The 19,940-nt window shown below is 42.0% G+C and overlaps 1 protein-coding gene and 1 long non-coding RNA gene across 3 annotated transcripts; both read left to right on the forward strand.

The window, feature by feature from the left end:
* Nucleotides 1–435: 435 nt before the first annotated feature.
* On the forward strand, nucleotides 436–4,983 carry LOC114146352 (uncharacterized). Its single transcript, XR_003595876.1, has 4 exons — nucleotides 436–749; nucleotides 833–943; nucleotides 2,386–4,486; nucleotides 4,605–4,983. It is a non-coding gene; the product is annotated as an uncharacterized LOC114146352 (long non-coding RNA).
* Nucleotides 4,984–11,976: 6,993 nt separating this feature from the next.
* On the forward strand, nucleotides 11,977–14,814 carry LOC114146318 (transcriptional regulator Myc-like). 2 transcript variants are annotated; one of them, XM_028020282.1, is made up of 4 exons: nucleotides 11,982–12,354; nucleotides 13,056–13,662; nucleotides 14,063–14,236; nucleotides 14,273–14,814. In XM_028020282.1, exons 2-4 carry the CDS (start codon nucleotides 13,062–13,064, stop codon nucleotides 14,575–14,577), a joined length of 1,080 nt encoding a protein of 359 aa, XP_027876083.1. In that variant the 5' UTR covers nucleotides 11,982–12,354; nucleotides 13,056–13,061; the 3' UTR covers nucleotides 14,578–14,814. The 2 variants fall into 2 exon arrangements, with proteins under 2 accessions (XP_027876082.1, XP_027876083.1); XM_028020281.1 differs by having other exon boundaries at nucleotides 11,977–12,354; nucleotides 14,063–14,814.
* Nucleotides 14,815–19,940: the final 5,126 nt, after the last annotated feature.

Consider the following 19,940-nt stretch of genomic DNA (forward strand, 5'->3'; position numbering starts at 1 on the left):
AAGAGACGCTGATTTCTGGTTCTTTAGGTTCTGATGGGTCTGCGGTTCCTCTCCTGATCCATTCTGTCCATCATACAGCAGCTCACTGCGCCACCAAGGACATTTTTTTTTTGTCTTTCTATGTCCACAGTTTCCATCCAAACTGAAATTGTTCAGCTTATAATGAACAATAAGCAGAACAATTTCAGCTTATTGTTCAGCTGAAATAAGCTGAACAATGATAATCGCGTGATTTAAAAATATAAACGTGATTTAAAAATCACGTATCTATTTTTAAAAGCGTTTTTGCTTCTAAGGATCAGATTTATTTCCTTTTTGCTATTCTGCTGGTTTTACGGGTTTTACTTTGAGTTTGGACTGAAAGCTGTCAAATCTGGTAACTGCCAAACGGCGCCATGTTTGTTTTTTTATGAGCGTGATGCGCATGCGCCGTGCTGGATAGAAATATGACGCCGTTTCGACCTGAGCGTTTCAAAGGCCCGGTTCGACCAGGCCGCACCGAGACACTGAACCAGCTTTCTGATATTCATCCGCCCTGGAACCCGGATTTAAAAATCTCCTTTTCTCCCAAGACGCCGAAATGGACGCCCAGCCTAAAAAACTACAAACTTCTGCGGATTCACCTGAAATCGTCTCGGTGTTGATTGGGCCTCCTAGTCTGGCGCCTAAACACACCTGCTGAGAATCAGGTGGAGTGGGCGAACAGGCCGCGGGACCGCCATGTTTGAAATCGCTGCGTTTGTTACAAGGTAAGTTATTTTTCGGAATCCTTATTCGAAGTTGTTTGTTTTGTCCTTGGTTAAGTTATGGAGGTGATTTTGTGTTTGAACAGCAGCAGAGGACGGACCCGGCCATGGCGTCTCAGCGGTGGTTTGTCTGGCTGCTGATGAGGACAAGCAGGCCGCGGGGCCGCCATCTTTAAAATCGCTGCGTTTGTTACAAGGTAAGTTATATTGCAGAAACCTTTATTGAAGTTGTTTGTTTTGTCCCTGTTTAAAACCGTCTTATGGCCATAATTATAACTGGGCCGCCTGTTTTTTTTTATTTAAAAATGTTTATTTACTTTATGGCTGTAAAATTCTGAAATGTGCATGGAGTCTTTATTTTTGCTCCTTTTTTCCCAGAACAACCTCAGCTGTCAGTATCTGATAGTTATTTAATATTTCTGTCTATTAAAAATTGTGAACAACTTAAAGAGGGAAAAAATCAGAATTGAAATTTCCAGGTTTATTAGTGAAGAACTTCAAGATGACAGGGGCAAGCAGTTTCAGCTTTTAACTATATTACATAAATTCAGAGAAAACTGAAACCTGGCCTCCAATTTACACGTTTTTGTTCCTGTTTTTTATTAAATTATTTCAGGCATTTAAATTTTTTTTTTGTGGTTGGCTCTGCAGCAGTTCTTTTCTAGCTGGCACCAGTGAAAGTGTAAATCACATTTTGCCAAAAGTGATTTTTATTTCCATCCATCCATACTTTATCTAGCACACTGCAGGTACAGAGGGGTGCTGGTATCCATCTCCAGGGGTCAAAGGGCGAGAGACGGGTCCCCCCCCTATTCATCTTTTGACCAAAAAAAGTGGTGTTTTTTTTTTTTTTTCTTCCCCAAAATCACTTTTGGTAAAAATATTAATTGGGGCATTCTTTTTGGAAGCTCACAATTTTATTTTCAGCATAGTAAATATTTATTGTACAAATTGTGCAGGAATCAAGATGAAGCTAACATCTAGCCAGTAGTTGTGTAGCATTCAAATGAAAAACGTTATTTTGTACAAACATTTTACATAACCTGGTTTGCTGGTAATATGTCTCTCATGTTCACTGCCTTCAGATATTACTCTTCTGAGATAATTTATCACTCTGGTTGATTTTCTTTTAGACATTTCCATAGTTGTATGTGTGATTTCAAATCATCCTCTGCTGTCTTCTCTCTCTCTCTCCGCTACTCTGTAGATACAATACGAAGCTCCGCAGGGAAACTCGTAGCAGAAATATTTTCTGTAATGTCTCCTGCAACATGCACATGTCATCCACAGTTGAAAAGCCCTTTTTATGCACTTTCTAATACTTTTGGATTTTTTTGAATGCTACCAACCATTCAGGAGTTATGATGCAGAGTAGCTTGGGTGACAAATAAGACGGAGAATCTTTCTTGTGATTGGTCAAAGCTCATATCAAACATTTCCCAGGTGGCTACTGTCATGTGTCATATATGCCATGAAAGCACAATGTCTCAGCTTTTCTGCCCTTTTTAAATTTTTCTTTATATGTTGAACTGTTCAGGAATTACGGTAATGGGAAGTACACAATCCGAATCCTGACAGCAGCGACGGGTTGGTTATAAGAGGGTTAAGTTATTGAAGCCATTTTTTTGTGATTAAACAGAGCAGCAGAAGGCCACCCGACCACGGCATCGCAGCGATGGTTTGTTTGGGTGCTGGCGTCCCTGAAATATGGGGGAAAAATGGCGTCTGGAGCCAGCAGTTGATCGATTATGGATAAACTACAATCAAGCTGAGGATTCCCTGCAAGGTGCCTGGCGGATCCGCCCAACCCATCAAAGGTTTGTTAAGTCAAAGAACTGTTCCAATGGCGGGTCCAGAAGACATCTCAAAGTAAGAGCTGCTGCTGGGTTTGATGCTGAAGCGTTTGGCTATGCTGGTTTGTTTTGATTCTCTGCTGAGAATCTATGCGCTGAGAAGGATTCTGCTGTTGAAAATCCTTCTGTCTTGGGTCTTTTTGCTGTTTACTGCGGTGGTCATGTGACCTGGGAAGGTTTAGGTGTAACTAGCATGTTGGAATCTGAAGTTCATGGCTGAAAGTCAGTTGTGATGTGAAAGATGGCTGCCAAAGATATGGCAACATTTTAGAGGATGCAGGAAGTGATTCAGCTTAGGCATAATAAATAACACCATCATAATCCTTGATAACATACCTGCATATTATTAGTAATAATTTAATGTGGCTATGTTGACATTAATATAATTATCTTTTCTGTGAATATTATCAAATATACTTTTGGGTGAAAATAAGGTCTTTTACATTTCTACATACATTGTTTTTATTTTTTGTATCTACTTAATATTTAGTTTGAAATCTAATCTAAATATTCTTAAAACGGCGTCCATACTGTAATAATCTAATAGCTCAACAAATTTTATTCGCGTTCAACAACAATGTAAACGTGAAAATCGATTTATTTCTGCGTCGACTCGGCGGACAGATTCATTTCATTTCGTCTGGACTGCGACGGTCAACAGAGATCTGCTGGAGCTGCAGGTCAGAGGTCAGAGGTGAGGTTTACACAGTCTAATCCACCACCTCTAATTTGCAGGTTTAAATCTGAGATTAACTCAGGTTTCCTTCCAGAGATGATCCAGTTGGACCCGTCTTTCAGTGTTAAGTTTGTTTTTAACCCAGTTTTCCTCCTAGACTAAGCTGCTGGATGACCTGTTGGTTCACCAACCGTTTCTTTTCTCCCTTTAGCTTTTAAAATCACACAAACTGTTTCTCTTTAGATGAAGCCACCAGAGGACCTTCTGCTGCAGCCAACTCTTTTCTCCTATAGGATCACTCCTGGATCCTCTTTTTCTTTTTCTGTCTTTCTCTTTATTCTATCTTTTCAATCCCCGGGGGTCGTGACAGATGGCCTTTCTTATAGAGCCAACTTCTGGTTCTGCTGGAGGGTTCTTCCTGTTAAAGGGAAGATTTTCCTCTCCACTGTCACTGCATGCATCCTCAATATGAGGTATTGCTTTAGCTTACTCAACTTTTAACCAATGTTTGATAACTGCAGTTTTCTTTTTAAATTTTCTTTGTTTTTTTGAAAGTCTTCTTGTTAAAGGGATGCTTGTCTTCTCCACTGTCACCACTTGAATCCTCGATGTGTCTTACGGTGACGGAGACTGGTTTTGAGCTCATGGTTGAGAGTTTAAGGTCTTGTCAACACCACATGGATGTGGACTGAGGGGATTTAGAAGCCAGTCAGCAGTTTTTGTTGAGATGGAGACTGGAAACACCAAATGGCCTCAGACTGGTAGTTAATGTTGGTATCAAGATGGGCACTATGGTATTGGACTCTGAACCCAACAAAAGGAAATGTTGCGTGCTACTTCTTGAAGCCACTTGTCAAGGCTTTGAAGTTGCCGGATGAGTTAAAGGAAATTGGTAACAAAGGAATACAACGAAACGGTAAATCCATTCCCTGCAGGAAAAACACGGTAGGTTATATGAGAGGAAGATGTTCTGATCTTGGGTACAGCAACCAGAACAGATCTTATATTCTGTAGTCTGTGATCAAATATGTGTAATTCATTCTAAAAGGTCACCTATTGAAAGTCAAGAACAAAGTGTAAAGGTGTGTGAACAACCGCAGGATGACGGAAGGATAATACCCAGTCTAAAGACCTTCATCTCCCCTTCTCTGATGGCTGACCTTAGTGACCCTACCGTCGGGCTCAGCAGTTTTCCTCAAGAAATGCTACAGGTATTTTGTGGTTTAAGTGATATTCATAAATGTGTTTTTTGAAAAGTGACATCTTCATTCTGAGTCGTTAGTTTGACCTTAAACCTGCACCCATCCTGTTGTCTTCCTGTTCTTCAAGAATCCTTCTCGATCATCTTGTTTTCGTCTCTGGCTTCACCCTTCATCGCCTCCCAAGGATGGACGGACGGACGGAAAAGCCCTTCATCGCCTCCCAAGGATGGACGGACGGACGGACGAAAAAGCCCATCATCGCCTCCCACTGATGGATGACCTCAGTGACCCCATCACCAGACTCGGCAGGTTTCCTGGAAGAAACCCTAGAAGTGTTCCCAGATGAGCAGGTAAGGCAGATGCTCCCTGATCCGGTTCTTCCCGATCATCTTGTTTTCGTCACTGATTTCACCCTTCATCACCTCCCAAGGATGGACGGATGGATGGAAAAGCCCTTCATCGCCTCCCAAGGATGGACGGACGGATGGAAAAGCCCTTCATCGCCTCCCAAGGATGGACGGACGGATGGAAAAGCCCTTCATCGCCTCCCAAGGATGGACGGACGGATGGAAAAGCCCTTCATCGCCTCCCAAGGATGGATGGACGGATGGAAAAGCCCTTCATCGCCTCCCGCTGATGGATGACCTCAGTGACCCCATCACCAGACTCGGCAGGTTTCCTGGAAGAAACCCTAGAAGTGTTCCCAGATGAGCAGGTAAGGCAGATGCTTCCTGATCCTGTTCTCCATTTTGACTTGAAATGTTCTCATCAGTCTTCCTCATGAAGTGCTGCTGGGATTCTGCTTTTTTTTTGTTGTTTTTGTGATATTGATATGTGATCTTTTGAAAAGTGACATTTTCATTCTGAGTTGGTGTCCTGTGGTCCTTCAGGAATCCTCCTGGATCATCCGATTCCGTCCTTCATCACCTCCCAACGACGGACAAAAGAAAATGACTGAACTTGAAACAACTCAGTTTCTTTTTTCTTTTCTGTCTAGGATAATTTTGTTTAGAAATTTCATAATGTTATTTTTTTACATTTAAAATCTTTCATTGTTAAAGGTTAGTTAGAATTTAATGTCTGGTTTAGGTTACTGGAGGATAAATCAGTCATTTTTCAACTGTTAACATTTTTGTTTCTCGGTTATTTTTCTCCACAGAAACTACACCTGGTCTGGCGTTCTGATTGGCTGTGGTTCCTTCCTGGAGGAGGACGTTGGCTGACATGACGCTGCCAGCCGACCCTTCTCCGTCTCCTGCTGCCAACGTTTCCATGAACGTAGTAAGTTCTCCTGAACAGTTGCTCTGTTGTGTTTCTGCTCCGTCTTCTCTCAGCTCCAGTCGGTCCTGGCAGGTGGCTGCAGATACTGAGCCCGGTTCTGGTTCTGCTGGGGGTTTCTTCCTGTTAGAGGGGAGTTCTTCCTCTCCACTGTCACTACATGCGTACTCAGAATGAGGGACTGCTGTAAAGTCAACAACTCAACACAAGAGGTTTGCTGTCGCCCCCTGCTGATCAGGAGGAGTGAATGCTGTAAGTAACAACTCTATACAATCTGCTGGGTTTTCTTTGGTACAAACCTCTTAAACTATAATTAACTTTAATCTACTGTGAATTAATAGAAATTGGAGTGTATGTGGGTTAACTAAAATTATTTCAAAGTGCATTGAGACAACATTTTTGTGAATTGATGTTATATAAAATTTAATACTTAAACCAACAAATGCACAACAAACAACCAATAACAAAAATATTAAAAACCCCCAAAATTAATTTAAAGATGTTCAAAACACCAACAACCAATACAAAAACCTTCAAAACAAAATACAAAAACCTTCAAAACAAAATACAAAAACCTTCAAAACAAAATACAAAAACCCCAAACCAACAACTATACTTAAACAATAAAATAAAGAAACTCAATTAATATGTATTTATAACGTTAATTCACAATGTTGTTGTCAAAGCATTTTATAGTCATTTCAATTCAGTCAGATTCCAGTTGATTTTACTTTTTTAATATTTTAGATTCAGTTAATTATTAAAGTAGTTTGTACCAAACCAGCAGATTGTATGGAGTCGTTACTTACAGCATTCACTCCTCCTGATCAGCAGGGGGCGACGGCAAACTGCTTGTGTTGAGTTGTTGACTTTACAGCAGTCCCTCATTCTGAGTACGCATGTAGTGACAGTGGAGAGGAAGAACTCCCCTCTAACAGGAAGAAACCCCCAGCAGAACCAGAACCGGGCTCAGTATCTGCAGCCACCTGCCAGGACCGACTGGAGCTGAGAGAAGACGGAGCAGAAACACAACAGAGCAACTGTTCAGGAGAACTTACTACGTTCATGGAAACGTTGGCAGCAGGAGACGGAGAAGGGTCGGCTGGCAGCGTCATGTCAGCCAACGTCCTCCTCCAGGAAGGAACCACAGCCAATCAGAACGCCAGACCCAGTGTAGTTTCTGTGGAGAAAAATAAACTAAAGCTTTGTTTATGCCAATACTGTCCATTCATATAGAGGTGTTATTCTCCTACACAATGTCCAGTTTGATCCTATGTGTAATAAAACTTTCAAATTCAGATTGTGCAATGCCAGTCTGTAAGTAAAGGAACATGAATAAACCAACAGAACCAGAACCAAGTTGACTCAAGGGAGCCATTTTGGACCAGTTAATACTGTGAGGTCTTTGGTTTAACATCAGAGAGCCATAACGGTTTCTGGTTTTCTTTTTCCCCTCCGTGGGCTGCCACCTTATCGTGGTGGAGGGGTTTGAGTATCCCAGGGATCCTAGGAGCCATCAGAGGCTTCATCCCTTTGACAGCACCGTTTGCCACAGGTCCACCGTGGCGGTCGGTGAGGGATCGGACCAAGAGCAGCCCAAAGATCGCTTAGAATATAGACGGCTTTCCTGTTTGACTAGAACTATAGATGGAAGTCAGGCTTTTATTGGGAAGTAAAGTCAGATTAAGCTAAAGGTTTATAGTTGAGGCACTGAACTGACTGAGGGGTTATGAACCAGTTGTGCCGTCCCTTCAGCTGCCTGTTGGCTTCACACGCTGCTATTTCTGGCTTTTCTTTTTTAACTTGACATTTTTTAACCTTAAACATACACCAGGCCTGATTAATGACCAGCTCTACTTCAAGGCTCAGCAGGTTTTCTGGAGGAAACCCTAGAAGAGTTCCTCGGTGATGCTTCCTGATTCATTTCTGCATTTTGACTTGAAACTTTCTTAGCAATCTTCCTTAAGGAATGCTGCAGGTATTCATGTTTAAGTGATAAAACAAGTGAGTTTTTGAAAAGTGGTGGTTTGATTCTGAGTCGTTGACGGGTTTGACCTGAAAGCTGCACTCGTCCTGCTGTCTTCCTGACGTCTCTGTGGAGTCGGCCGCTGCAGCTTTATAGCAGAGCAGAAATATCTGAACATGGTTTTAGCTTTAGGCAAATGAATATGTTACCTCATCTGGAAACATATTAGAAACTGAATCAGTCAAACTTTTCATTCTCATCCTGATCTTTATCACAACTATGCAGCTAAACTTACTCTTGGTCAACTGATGTTGGTTTGGTCCCAAGAATTATTGACTGCTCCAGTTTATATCAAGAATTAAATTCCTGTCATTACTGTATCTCTTTACTGCTAACTCGCAGTAAATATCACTTAAAAAAGGTATTTTATTTCAGTCATACATATATTCCAATAGATATTAGTCATTATTCAAATTAAGAAACTTTTAAACTACCTAAGGAAGCCTGCTATCTTTAACCACTCTCCTCCTGACCAGCAGGGGGCGACAGTAAAAAGGAAAAACTCCCCTTTAACAGTAAGAAACAATAATAAAGCACTCAATATGTTCTAATGAGTTTTATGTAAGCTACAATATTAATTATACATTCATTACAAAAACATCCCGAATCTTTAGGGTCCCCAAAACTTGTGGCCCTGGACGAAGGCCTGGATGACCTTTTCTTAAAGTCCGGCCCGGTCAGCAGCAACATTCATACTTTATCCTCAGGTTTGTTTTGTTTGTTTGTTTGTTTGTTTGTTTAGGATAATTCCCAGTTGTTGGAGAAAATGACGGCACCTCTTGTTCTGTCCAGTAAATGAATTGCATGATGAATTAAAATGAGCTCGATTTCCATTTGCATGATTTATTTTTTTCTTTCTACCAAAAACTAGTTGAATCACCTTCAGTCTGGTGTTTTGGTCTCCACTGAACCTTTTTTAAGGACAATTTTGTTTACAGAGTCTTCATAATTCATTTTATTTTTTATTTTTATGTTTCTTATTTAAAATGTCTTCCAGGTCCAGTGTTGGGTGTTTATTAGAATTTAAAGTTTGAGAATTTGTTCATTCTTTGTTTTGTCATATTAGTTGAAAATGATTTAAAAGGAACATTATGGTTCATAGCAATAACTTTTGGGATAGTTTATCATTCAGTAAAATGATTTTGAGGGTCATACATATTGCTGGACAACAAATTATCCCAGAAGTTATTGCAATAAAACATGATATTCTTTTAATACCATTTTCAACTAATATAATGGCAATAACAAAATGCATGAACACATTCTCAAATATCAATAAAGTTCAAATTCTAATCAACATTTAAACTGGAAATGGAGGGAGGACATTTTAAATATCCAAAATAAATGTATACAAAATTGTCCTTCAAAAAATGGCGAGTTGAGACTAAAACACTTGACTCAGTTTTTGGTAGAGAGAAAATAAATCATACCAATGGAAATTGAGCTTGTTTTAATTTATTGTGAGTAATTTATTTCTTATAACAGGTTTACGTCTGTTAAATAAATCTTTTATTTATTAGGTTATCAGTGTTTTAATTCCTGTTGGGACCAGAAGAAGAGGATTTTTCTTCTTTGGGTTTTTATTTTCCATCTCCACAACAAAGAGTCAGCTGGAAAGCATTAATTTGAGTTTCTGTTTTGGGTTTTTATTTTGTCCTGTGAGCAGTGGAAGCGTCTCATCGTGTGGCGCAGCAGCTTAATGCAGCCGGACTCTGGTACCGTCTGTAATAAGGTGACTGGTTCGCCATAGCATCGCTACAACTCGATCATCTGAGGCGCTGCTGCTGAGGGAAGATTTCAGATGAGACAACCTGAAAATAAAGGTCAGAAAGAAGAAAATGTATAAAGTGGCCTTTCCACTAAACTACATCTAAATCCATTCTGGTTCCCTTCATCTCCTGGGACTTGCATGCCCATTTTGATTTGTTTTTTTTACAGGGATGTTCTCACAATCTGTTGAAATAAAAATGAAAGAAAATTCTAGACGTTTATCTCTGAATGTGGAGATTTGACATGAAGATTGCTTTGAGATAAGACTGCCGACTTCTTTTCATTTATAACTAAACCTTTGTTAGCTTTTCTGTTTTTTGTTTTGGACTACCTTAGTGCAATAAAGTGACACTAAAATAATATGTTTCAGCTTCACACGCTAACTTAGATTGTTGTACATTCAGCAAACTACCAGAACCAAACCGTTGGGTAACCGGGCTGCTGGTGTTGTTGCCTAGGTGATCTTGAAGCACCGCGATCCGGGTCACGGCACCAAAGATGTAACCCTGTCCGTGTGAGCTGCAACCTCGCTTTCCTTAGACTCTGCGTTGTGTTTTCTTTAATGGTGGTTGTCAGAAGGAAACTTGAGGCAGGAATCGGACCCACACAGCTGTTGAGATCGTGGTTCAGACCGTTTATTCGGACCACCCGACAGCGCAGCGGCTTCGCCTTCAGAATTCACAGATTTATCCCTAAAATAAAGGATTAAAGGTGAATCTGCTTTGATTCATCAGAAATTACAGAAAAAAGTGTGCATGATATTTTTCTCCATCCAGAATCATAAGATGACCAATGATTGTCTCACATCCAGAACCAAGTGACTCACTGATGGAGAGTCTGTGGGAGTAATGAGGAGGGATGGCCGCCAGGTGGCGCAGTGCAGCAGAAACAATACAAAACACTGTAGAATAATAATAATAATCATCATGGCTGCTGCTCTATCTGCTGCTCCTCACTCACAGAATGTATTGGCTACATTTACTGATACATTTAAACGATTTGTTAGATTATATTTATCTGATTTTAATTTATTTAAAGTTTCATTTTGCTGGTTTATTGTATTGAAACTATTTTCCGTTGCAACATTAGAACAAATAAAGGGTTTAATTTAATTGTATTAAATAGTTGTCCGGTAAGTTTAGAGCACAGGTGTCAAACTCAAGGCCCGGGGGCCAAATCTGGCCCACCAGACCTTTTCATGTGGCCCTCTGGACTCCAAATTACATCAATAAATTCTTCCAGGTTTTCACAAATCTGCAAAATTCACACAAAATCAACAAACCTCCACACTTTTTTCTGATTTTACAACAAATTTTCTCAAGATTGGTCTAAAACAGAGTTTAAGTGACCTCAGCCTTACTTGATGTCAAGTCATAGTCTGTAATAAAAAGTCACATTTAACATCATAAAAATTCCTTACAAACATTTCTAAATTATCACTACAAAATCTGTCATTTTGATTGCAAAAAACAACTAAAACAATCACAAAATGTTGGAAGAAGGGCTATTTATTGACATTTTAACCGCTCATTTGGTTCCTTCAATATATTCTGGCGCAACCGGCCCTTTAAAAACACTCAGATTTTTAAATGGCCCAAGATGAAAATGAGTTTGACGCCCTTAGTTTAGAAAAAAACTACCGTAAGATGAACGCAGTTTGTGATTTCCGCCAGCAGAGGGCAGCAGCTCCAGGTTCACAGAAAAACTTTTTAGGTTTTTGGGTCGAAGCTGCAATTCTGTAATTATATGATATAAAAACTTGGTGATGATATTTGTTCCTATTTTCTGCCAATAAATTTGGGTTTTAGATATGATCGCCTTCATGAGGTTTTCATAACTTGTTAATATTTAGACAGAATCCAGACTTGATGTTTTAGTTTAGATCAGATTTAAAATATTTTATTGTTTCACTTTCCATCAAATTCTTTCTTCAATGTTTTATTCATGTTTAAAATCAAATATGATTCATTTTATAACTGGCCGAATCAAAGCAAATTAAATTTAAATCATTTTTATTTTTTACATTTGTTTTTGAATATTTATTTTGAAAACCTAAAATTATTGGTTAGGTTTAAATATTTTATGATTTTAGGACTTTTAGCGATTTGTGATCATTTATTATTTAATATATTTTTTAATTTCTTATAATAAAAACATTTGTTTGATGTTTTTATTTTATGTTCATAAGATCTATAAATCTTTTCGTTCCTCTATTTGTAAATCATTTTTCAGGTTATTCTCAGTAATAAATCGATCATTTATTTTCCTTGTTTTCCTTCTTTGTTTTTATGACATCATCACTGGATCATCTCGGATTTCCCGGAACTTTCTCCCCTTGCATCATTTACAGTCAGTCTGGACCACCCGAACCGTTACACCGCACATCCGCAGAATAAACTAGTTCCCTCTTTAAACCGGTCCTCCGACCCGGTTAGACCCGGAACCGGTACCGGAGCCCCGCTGCTCTGTCGGAACCAGCGGTGCTGATGCTTCGCGGCGGGTCAGAGAGCAGAAAGAGGCGCTTTTTAGGTTGTTACGTAGAAGATGAGTGGCGGGAACGTCGTGACGTCAGCGGAAAGAAAAGAAGTCGGCGGGTATAAATGCGTGACGTTCGGCTGGATGCGGTGATTCACACTGAGAGCGGAGCGGAGGAAAACATCAGCTCAGAAAACAACAACAACAACAACAATAATAACGATAATAATCAGTTATTGATCCGGATCCATCGATCAGGTTCTCAGCAAACTTTCCTCTGAAGATTTTAACTTTTTTCTTCAGAAACTTTGAAGATTTCTGTTCAGAGGTGAGTTCATCAGCTCGATTAAATATTCATAAATCTTATATTTAATCCATGATGTTTCTGTTTGACTCTAAATAAACTGAAACATTTGGATCAGAACATCTCAGCTGTTTGACTAAAGTCACTTTTTATGTCCAGATTTATAACAGAACAGAGTTTTATCGTCTTTATGTTAAATAATGTCTGAGTTTTTCAATTAAACCTGATATTAAACCAGAGTTTGATCAGCTGCCGAACTTCTTCTTCTTCTATGGTTTTATGTAAATATGATGATTCAGACTGAATTGTAATTAGCCGAGACAACAGAACCCAAACAGAACCAGCAGATTATCTCAGAAATATGTAAACATGTTCGGTTGACTTTTATTAAAATATATTCACTTTCTCACATTTCCTAGAGAAAAAAGAATAATTTGTTCAAATAAATGCAAACTAAGCAGATATGATTGTTAACATTTTGGATTTATTCTGATCATTTGGGTCTTAAAGGAGATTTTTAACAAAATAAAGCTCTTTTTTTATCTGGATCAGATTGGCTGCAGCTGCTTAGCTGATTATTCCTACGCTTTTGCAGACAGTGAACGCATCACTTTAAGGTTCTGATGGTAGAAACAGATCCTGGTTCTGATGGAGCCAGCAGTTTGGACCCAACAGGATGATTTTATTTCTTGTTGAAGTCACGTTTAACTCTGTTTCCTGTGCAGGCGGCCATGATGGCGGTCATGTTGGCCACGCCCCCGGCGCCCTACGACTTCGACTCCATGCAGCCGTGTTTCTTCCTGGGCGGAGACGATGAGGACGTCTTCCCCAGCCAGCTCCTGCCCGGTCCCGGCGAGGACATCTGGAAGAAGTTTGAGCTCCTGCCGACGCCGCCCATGTCCCCCAGCCGGACCCCGCCCCGTTTGGACCCGCCGCTGTCCGCCGCCGACCACCTGGAGGCGCTGTCGGACCTGCTGGACGAGGAGCTCCGCCCCTCCGCCGCGCTGCAGTCCTTCATCATCCAGGACTGCATGTGGAGCAGCAGCTTCGCTGCAGCCGCCAAGCTGGAGCGGGTCGTGTCCGAGCGGCTGGCGTGTCTCCGGACCCGGCAGAACCCAACCGACACCAGCGGGCTGGCGGCTGGTTCTGATGCACGGGACGAGACCGAGTACCTGCAGGGTGTGGCGGCGGCGTGCATCGACCCTTCTGAGGTGCTCCCCTTCACGCTGACGGGCCAGAACCAGAACCAGACCCATGACAATAGAGTGGCGATGGAGGTCGAGTCAGAGTTGAGTCTGGAGACGCCGCCGCTCAGCAGCAGCAGCGAATCAGGTGAGAATCAGGAGACATTTGGTTCTGATACAGTGGCGACCGCAGAGGAGGTCCCGGGGGCCCGTGACCCCACAGGGGGGGCGTGACCCCACAGGGGGGGCGTGACCCCACAGGGGGACCGGGGTGCCGTGACCCCAGAGAGTCAGAGAAAGGCTTTCAGAGTCACTTTGTTCCTTCAAGACATAAATGTAAACCCAATAAAAAATACATTTATCAACTTAAAAATAAAATTTCAAAAATCTTTAAAATATATAAATTTTTTGCATGAATATTTATATAAATTTGGGCCCCATCTGGTCGCCACCATGAACATTTTCTAGAGTTTTTCCTTCTGGTCTGATGAAGTTCTGCTCGTCTCTGGTGGAAATTCTCTTCATCCATGTTGGTTCTGTCTCCACAGAGGAGGAAGAGGAGGATGGTGAGGAAGAAGAGATTGACGTGGTGACGGTGGACAGACGGAGGACGTCCCATCAGTCCCCTCTGGTCCTCAAACGCTCCCTCATCGACATCCAGCAGCACAACTACGCCGCCCCGCAGCCTGCTGGGAAACGGCCCAGGTCGACAGAGAGCACCGCGATGTCGCCACTGGCGACGGCGGCGAGGCAGAGGTGCGGCGGTCGGCGCTGCTGGAGCCCGCGGTCGGACAGCGAGGACGAGGACAGACGCAGGACTCACAACGTGCTGGAGCGGCAGCGGCGCAGCGAGCTGCGGCTCAGCCTGCTGGCGCTGAGGGAGCAGATCCCGGCGCTGGCCGCCAACCACAAGGCGGCCAAGGTGGCCATCCTGCAGGGGGCGACGGCGTTCATCCGGGAGGCGCGGGCGGACGAGCGCAGGCTGCTGAAGAAGAAGGACGAGCTGACGAAGAGGAGCAGGGAGCTGCAGCGGCGCCTGGAGCGGCTCCGGACGCTACATTAGCCGCTAGACGGCTTTTAGCTAGTTTTCATGTTGGAAACGGAGGCGGAGCTTAGAGAGTCAAAATGACCGCAGGACAGAAACGGGTTCTATCAGAACCGCCGGGTCAGAACCTTTATTTATTTACTCTAATTTAACCTAGCTGTGTTTAATTTGTCCCCTTTCTGTTGTGAAATGATTTTATTTTTATATTTTATAGAAATCAAACATGTCAAAATAAAAGCCCTGATTTGCTTGGACCAGAGGTTCTGTTTTGCTTTGACCCGTTTCCTCTGAACCGGGTCGGATTCACTGGAGGAGAATTTCTGATGTCATTCCTGAGGGATGAACTCAGGAGTGAATCCGATCCGCTGACCCGTTTTCCTGGAATTTATTCCTCCGTATGTTCCGGGTCGATCCGCGGTCCAATCAGACGTGTCCTCTGAGGTCCAGTTGGCCCGGTTCCTGTCATTGTGTCATCCAGGACCGTCTAACCTGGAAGCAGAGGCCCGGTCGGTTCTGGTTCTGTTCCCAGTGAAGTCGGAGGGAAAACTGGGTGAAAGTTCAGCTCCGGTCCGATTAAAGTCCGGGTCTGGGAGACACAGAACCAGGCTGGTTCTGGGTTCCTGGTCCGAAACGCAGAGATAAAAACTCCAGGAATGAAACAGTTTCCGTCATCCAGGGAGAAATTAACCCTTTAACTGCTTTACTGGCAGACCCCAGGCCTTTCCCTTCAAAATAAAAGCATCAGCTTTATTTATCTCACCAGAACCCATCAGAACCAAAACGGTCCGGTTTGTATTGGGCTGCATTTGCTCCTAAATCTGGACTCTGGCAGAACCGCAGCTTCTTCCTTCCTCCTGCCAAAAACAGTCAAACAGGAAGCGGTGGCAGGCGGGTTACACACCCTGAGTCAGAACCTCGGGCCAGAACCTCGGTCCGGTCCGCTGAGTCACGGTCCGGGTCTCCAGCTGGTTCTGTTGGTCCGGATCCGTCATCCATGAGTCACGACTTTCCTCTTCCTGTCGGCTCCTGATCCAGGTTTCTGCTGATCCAGATCCAAACCTTCAGAACCAGAACCAGAACCAGCTTCTTTATGGAGCCATAAAACAGTTTATTAAAATAAGTTCCAGCCTGTTGGTTAAATCAGTTTAATTACAGTTTATTCATCATAATTCAAATGTAATTACAAAAGATTAAATTTAGATAAAATTATCTTGGTTTTTAAAATCATCAGGTTTTGACTGAATATTTATTAAAATGATAAAAATCATTCGTGGGTTTTATGTGTCATTAATTATTAATCAGTTTTTACTGAAGAGGCTGTAAAATCTGATTTCATCACAAGAAAATCCATCTCCACTCGTTTTGGGCTCCTGGTGAACTTTGACCTGAGCCTCAGCAGCTTGTGATGTCATTAACATCCCGACTCCGTCAGCCTGGAAGCTGCCAGACCTCCTGATGGTTTTCTCAGGAACTCACTTCCTGTTAGGTTTTCCTGCGCGCCTCAAACGGCGCCGCAGCGTTCCTGATGGATAATCATTGATCCTCCAGTCATGCAGGAAATCATCCGACGGTTCAGTAGCTTCACACTGTCCTCAGGCTCCGTTACTTTAACTACACCAAACTCTGAAGAACTGCCTCAGTCTGTTTATTACGTCTCATATTTCAAACTGACAGAACTTCCTTCTTCTTCTCTTTGGGCTTTTCCCTTCGGTGTCGCCGCAGCCAATCATCTGTCTTCATTTAGTCCCGTCTCAATATTATAAAGTTTGGATCATTCTTTCTCTCACGATTCGTTTTCTGAACAGATCCAGTCTGACACGGTTCTCCTCCAGATCTAAAGAACTTCTTTCCATCTAGTCGACTTTTAAAGATCTTTCTGGATTTAAAACTTTGTGTTTTTAAGGTTAAATATTTTAATTCTATAATATTTTCTAGTGACCTGAAACTGTTGCCTTCTGCACATGTAGCATCAGCCTGAAGACGAATGACCGGCTCATTAAACACAGAGAGAAAATTAAGATGTTTTTAGTGATGCGTTCAGGTGCTGCTGCTTAATATCCTGGTGTCTTGTTTTTTCAGTATATTAATATTACCTGTTATAAAATATCCTATAAAGAGACAGCAGGTGTATGTTACCTTATATTCTGATGACATTCAGTTACATTTATATCTATACATATATATTTCTATAGATATACATATGCTCAAAGCTATATGTAAATAGATAGATATAAACATTATGTATCACCACGTTTTGCATTAATTCTTCCACAGAATACCCATAAAATGAATTAAAGGTAAGAGGTCATTCATTCTGTTTTCATTTTCTCTCATCTTCTTGACAACAGTAATGTTTTCTTCTCCGGTCTGTTAAGCATTCACTGTTGCTCCCAGCTGAACAGTTAACCAGCTCTGAAATAGACTAACACACACACACACACACACACACACACACACACCTCAGAGCAAATTCTTCTAAAGTGTCAGTTTTTACCTTCATAGCCTGAAATGTCCCATAAATTCATTTCTGATCTGCTGGAGGCGTTTGGATAAATCCAACCAATCAGATCCTCAGCAGCCTTTCAGGTGACAATATTACCTGTTGGGACCAAACTCACCTTTTCCTCCCTAAACCTCTGGTGACCGTTTGACCCCTGGAAGCAGAGGATCGACCGTCTCAGGTGGATCCTCGATGCAGAACCTGCTGCTGGCAGGTCACCGCCGACCAAACCTGTTCACATGTGACCGGTTTATTAGGTCTCTGTTTAGATACCAGTAAGAAACATGATGATGATGATGATGATGATGATGAAGTGGTGCTGAAGAGGAGGAACTTCTCTTCGTCATCTTCATCTTCATCATCGACCTTCTTTCTGCAGAAACTCCAGATGTTCAACACATCCAGGTTTATTCAAAGTTTCTGTTCCTAGAGAACTCGGTTCTTTTGACCCGACCCGGTTTACTCTGCTGCTCAGAACCGGGTCAGCGTCTTAATCCTGGATCAAATCAGAACCACATTAAATGCTGCAGGTGTTGTATTATATGGTTCTATAAATAACCCAGCAGCTGGTACCGGTCCAAACGCCCGGATCAACCTTCTGGTTTTTCAAAGTGTTTTGGGTTTGAAGGTGGAGCTGCGGGCCTGAACCCCCGCGACGGGCGCAGCTCCTCTGGGACTCCATGATGCCCCCCGCCCACGCCTGCAGGGTTTTCCTGCGCGTCGGTTGGTCGCCTCCCCACGCTGCGCGGAAACCGAAAGCGTTTCAGTCAGCAGACCACCGTCGACCGCAGCTGTTTCCGCTGCGCTGCTTCACACATGGAGCCTGGTTCTGATCGAACGGCGGCTGGTTTCTGCTAACAGAAGAAAAACTGAAACTTCAACCAAACATTTTGGTCAAAACATCACAAGTTCATGTTGCTAAAATTATCTACTTCAGGATTAAAGTGGAAATGTTACGCTTTAAATTTTTCCATTTCACATTAAAACTGTTGTGGCTGATTTAAATCTGATCTGCGATGTTTTGGTCTGAGTTCCTGTAGAACCACATGATCCTTTTAGACCAAGAGCAACTCGCTTTAATGCCGTCTCTTTAAATGCAAATAAGGCACATCAAGCCCCGCCCCCATCCACATGGCGCGGCGCTCCACTCCACCATTTCTGAAGTTTATTAGCAGATTATCGGCGCAGTACTGTCACTGAATGCATTTGGATTTTTTGTTCTCTAACACAAAAACAACAACAGCAAAGTCAAACTGTTTATGTAAAAATACTATTTAATACCTTCAGTACAGTTCTGTCCTCAAGGAGCTAACAGCTAGCACACAGCTAATGTTAGCAGAAAGCACAATGCTACTGCTAGCAAAACAACGGCCAGGATGTCACAGCAACACACGATAAATTCATGAATTCATGTCTGAAATAGTCAGAATGAACAGACTGTTGATCGGTGGAGAACATCCTGGAAGAGCCGGTGGGATCTGAGTTTCTGGGAAATGTTCCCCCCTCAGTGGGGAAAGTTTGTTTTACGAATGCTGCAGAAATCTGGTGTGGAGGGAAGAAGGAGTCTGTTGTTACGCCCAACAACCCAACAACCAACTGATCCACTTGTAGTGAATTTGCTTAAAAGGAAATCCATGACTTGTTCTGCAGCAAATTACTGTGATGTAATTATTCAAAAAACCAAAAAAAGGGAAACTGAATGGTTTGAAAACATAACCTATCAGAATATTTTACAGAAATATTACAATTTTTATTGTGACTTTATAGCAAGTCACAATAAAAATAAAAACACACTGAAAATTAATACTTAACTAGAGGAAACTAAATCCCACTGCTTCAACCAGTGGAAGCCAAAAACACAAAACTTGTCCATCAAAAACATACAAAGTTCTGGTTGGACTGAGAGGTAAACAATGAATAAACCAGTCATTACAAGAACTCACCGTAAAGATTTCAGAATAAATTCAACTTTTCTCTCTGCTAGAGACTCAGAGTACAAAAAAACTAAATGTATGTAAGATTTTCAGTCATTTCCCTTTAAATTCATGTTATTCCTGTTTAACTGAAGTTTATTTATTAACCTTCCTGCTTGGAGACTGTGACGGCCCTGCGGTGCTGTCCTATGTGTGTGCTGTATAGTGCAGGCTGCTTTTCCATTAGGTCCTTGATTGTGGGAGGTGCCTCCCAGACCTGGATGGTATATAAGGAGCGCCGTTCCATCAATCGACAGTGTGGCTGGCTGACAACAGAAGCAGACGAGATCCGGACTCAGAGGCGGCGCTGGCACAGCTGACACCTTGTGTTTTTTAATAAATGCCTCGTAAGGGGGTTAAAAACCGTTGGGTTTGCCGTGTCCTCCCTACTTTTTGTTGCGGCCATCCGAGCCGGGCCGTAAAGGAGACACTCAAAAAAACTGCAAAACAGCCGAAACACTGAGACAGAGCTGTTTTTGAAACATGATAAATGGAACATTGATCAGCATATTTAATGATTATTGATGGTTTTGATGATGTCACTCATCAGGATGTTTGTTTCTGGTTTCTCTGAGACTTTATTATGTTTTATGACTTTTATTTTTGTGTTTTTATGAACACTTTGAGCTGCGTTGTTGATTAAACATGCAAAACAAATAAACTTGATTGATTGAAGCAGAAATATCCTTTGGATCAGCCCAGAGAGAGAACGAGTAGAGATGGAGAACAACCTCAGAGCAGAACGACCCCAGACTGGGATTTGAACCTGCAGCCTCCCTCTGCCAGGCAGCAGAGCTACACAGCTCCGTAGAGTTAAATAAACTTTAAATTTAAGGGAAAAAATTATTTTCAGCGATTATTGTTTTATCTGCATCAAATAAAATTCAGGGGAAAAGGAAACAACGACA

The sequence above is a fragment of the Xiphophorus couchianus genome, chromosome 6, assembly GCF_001444195.1.
Source record: "Xiphophorus couchianus chromosome 6, X_couchianus-1.0, whole genome shotgun sequence".
Taxonomy (NCBI): domain Eukaryota; kingdom Metazoa; phylum Chordata; class Actinopteri; order Cyprinodontiformes; family Poeciliidae; genus Xiphophorus; species Xiphophorus couchianus.

What these genes read in the sequence shown, in the direction of transcription:
- LOC114146318 (XM_028020281.1), top strand. Translation starts at nt 13,062, where the DNA reads ATGATGGCGGTCATGTTGGCCACGCCCCCGGCGCCCTACGACTTCGAC. An exon ending in CAGCAGCAGCAGCGAATCAG is followed by an intron (nt 13,663 to 14,062) that starts GTGAGAATCAGG and finishes CTGTCTCCACAG; the next exon opens with AGGAGGAAGAGGAGGATGGT.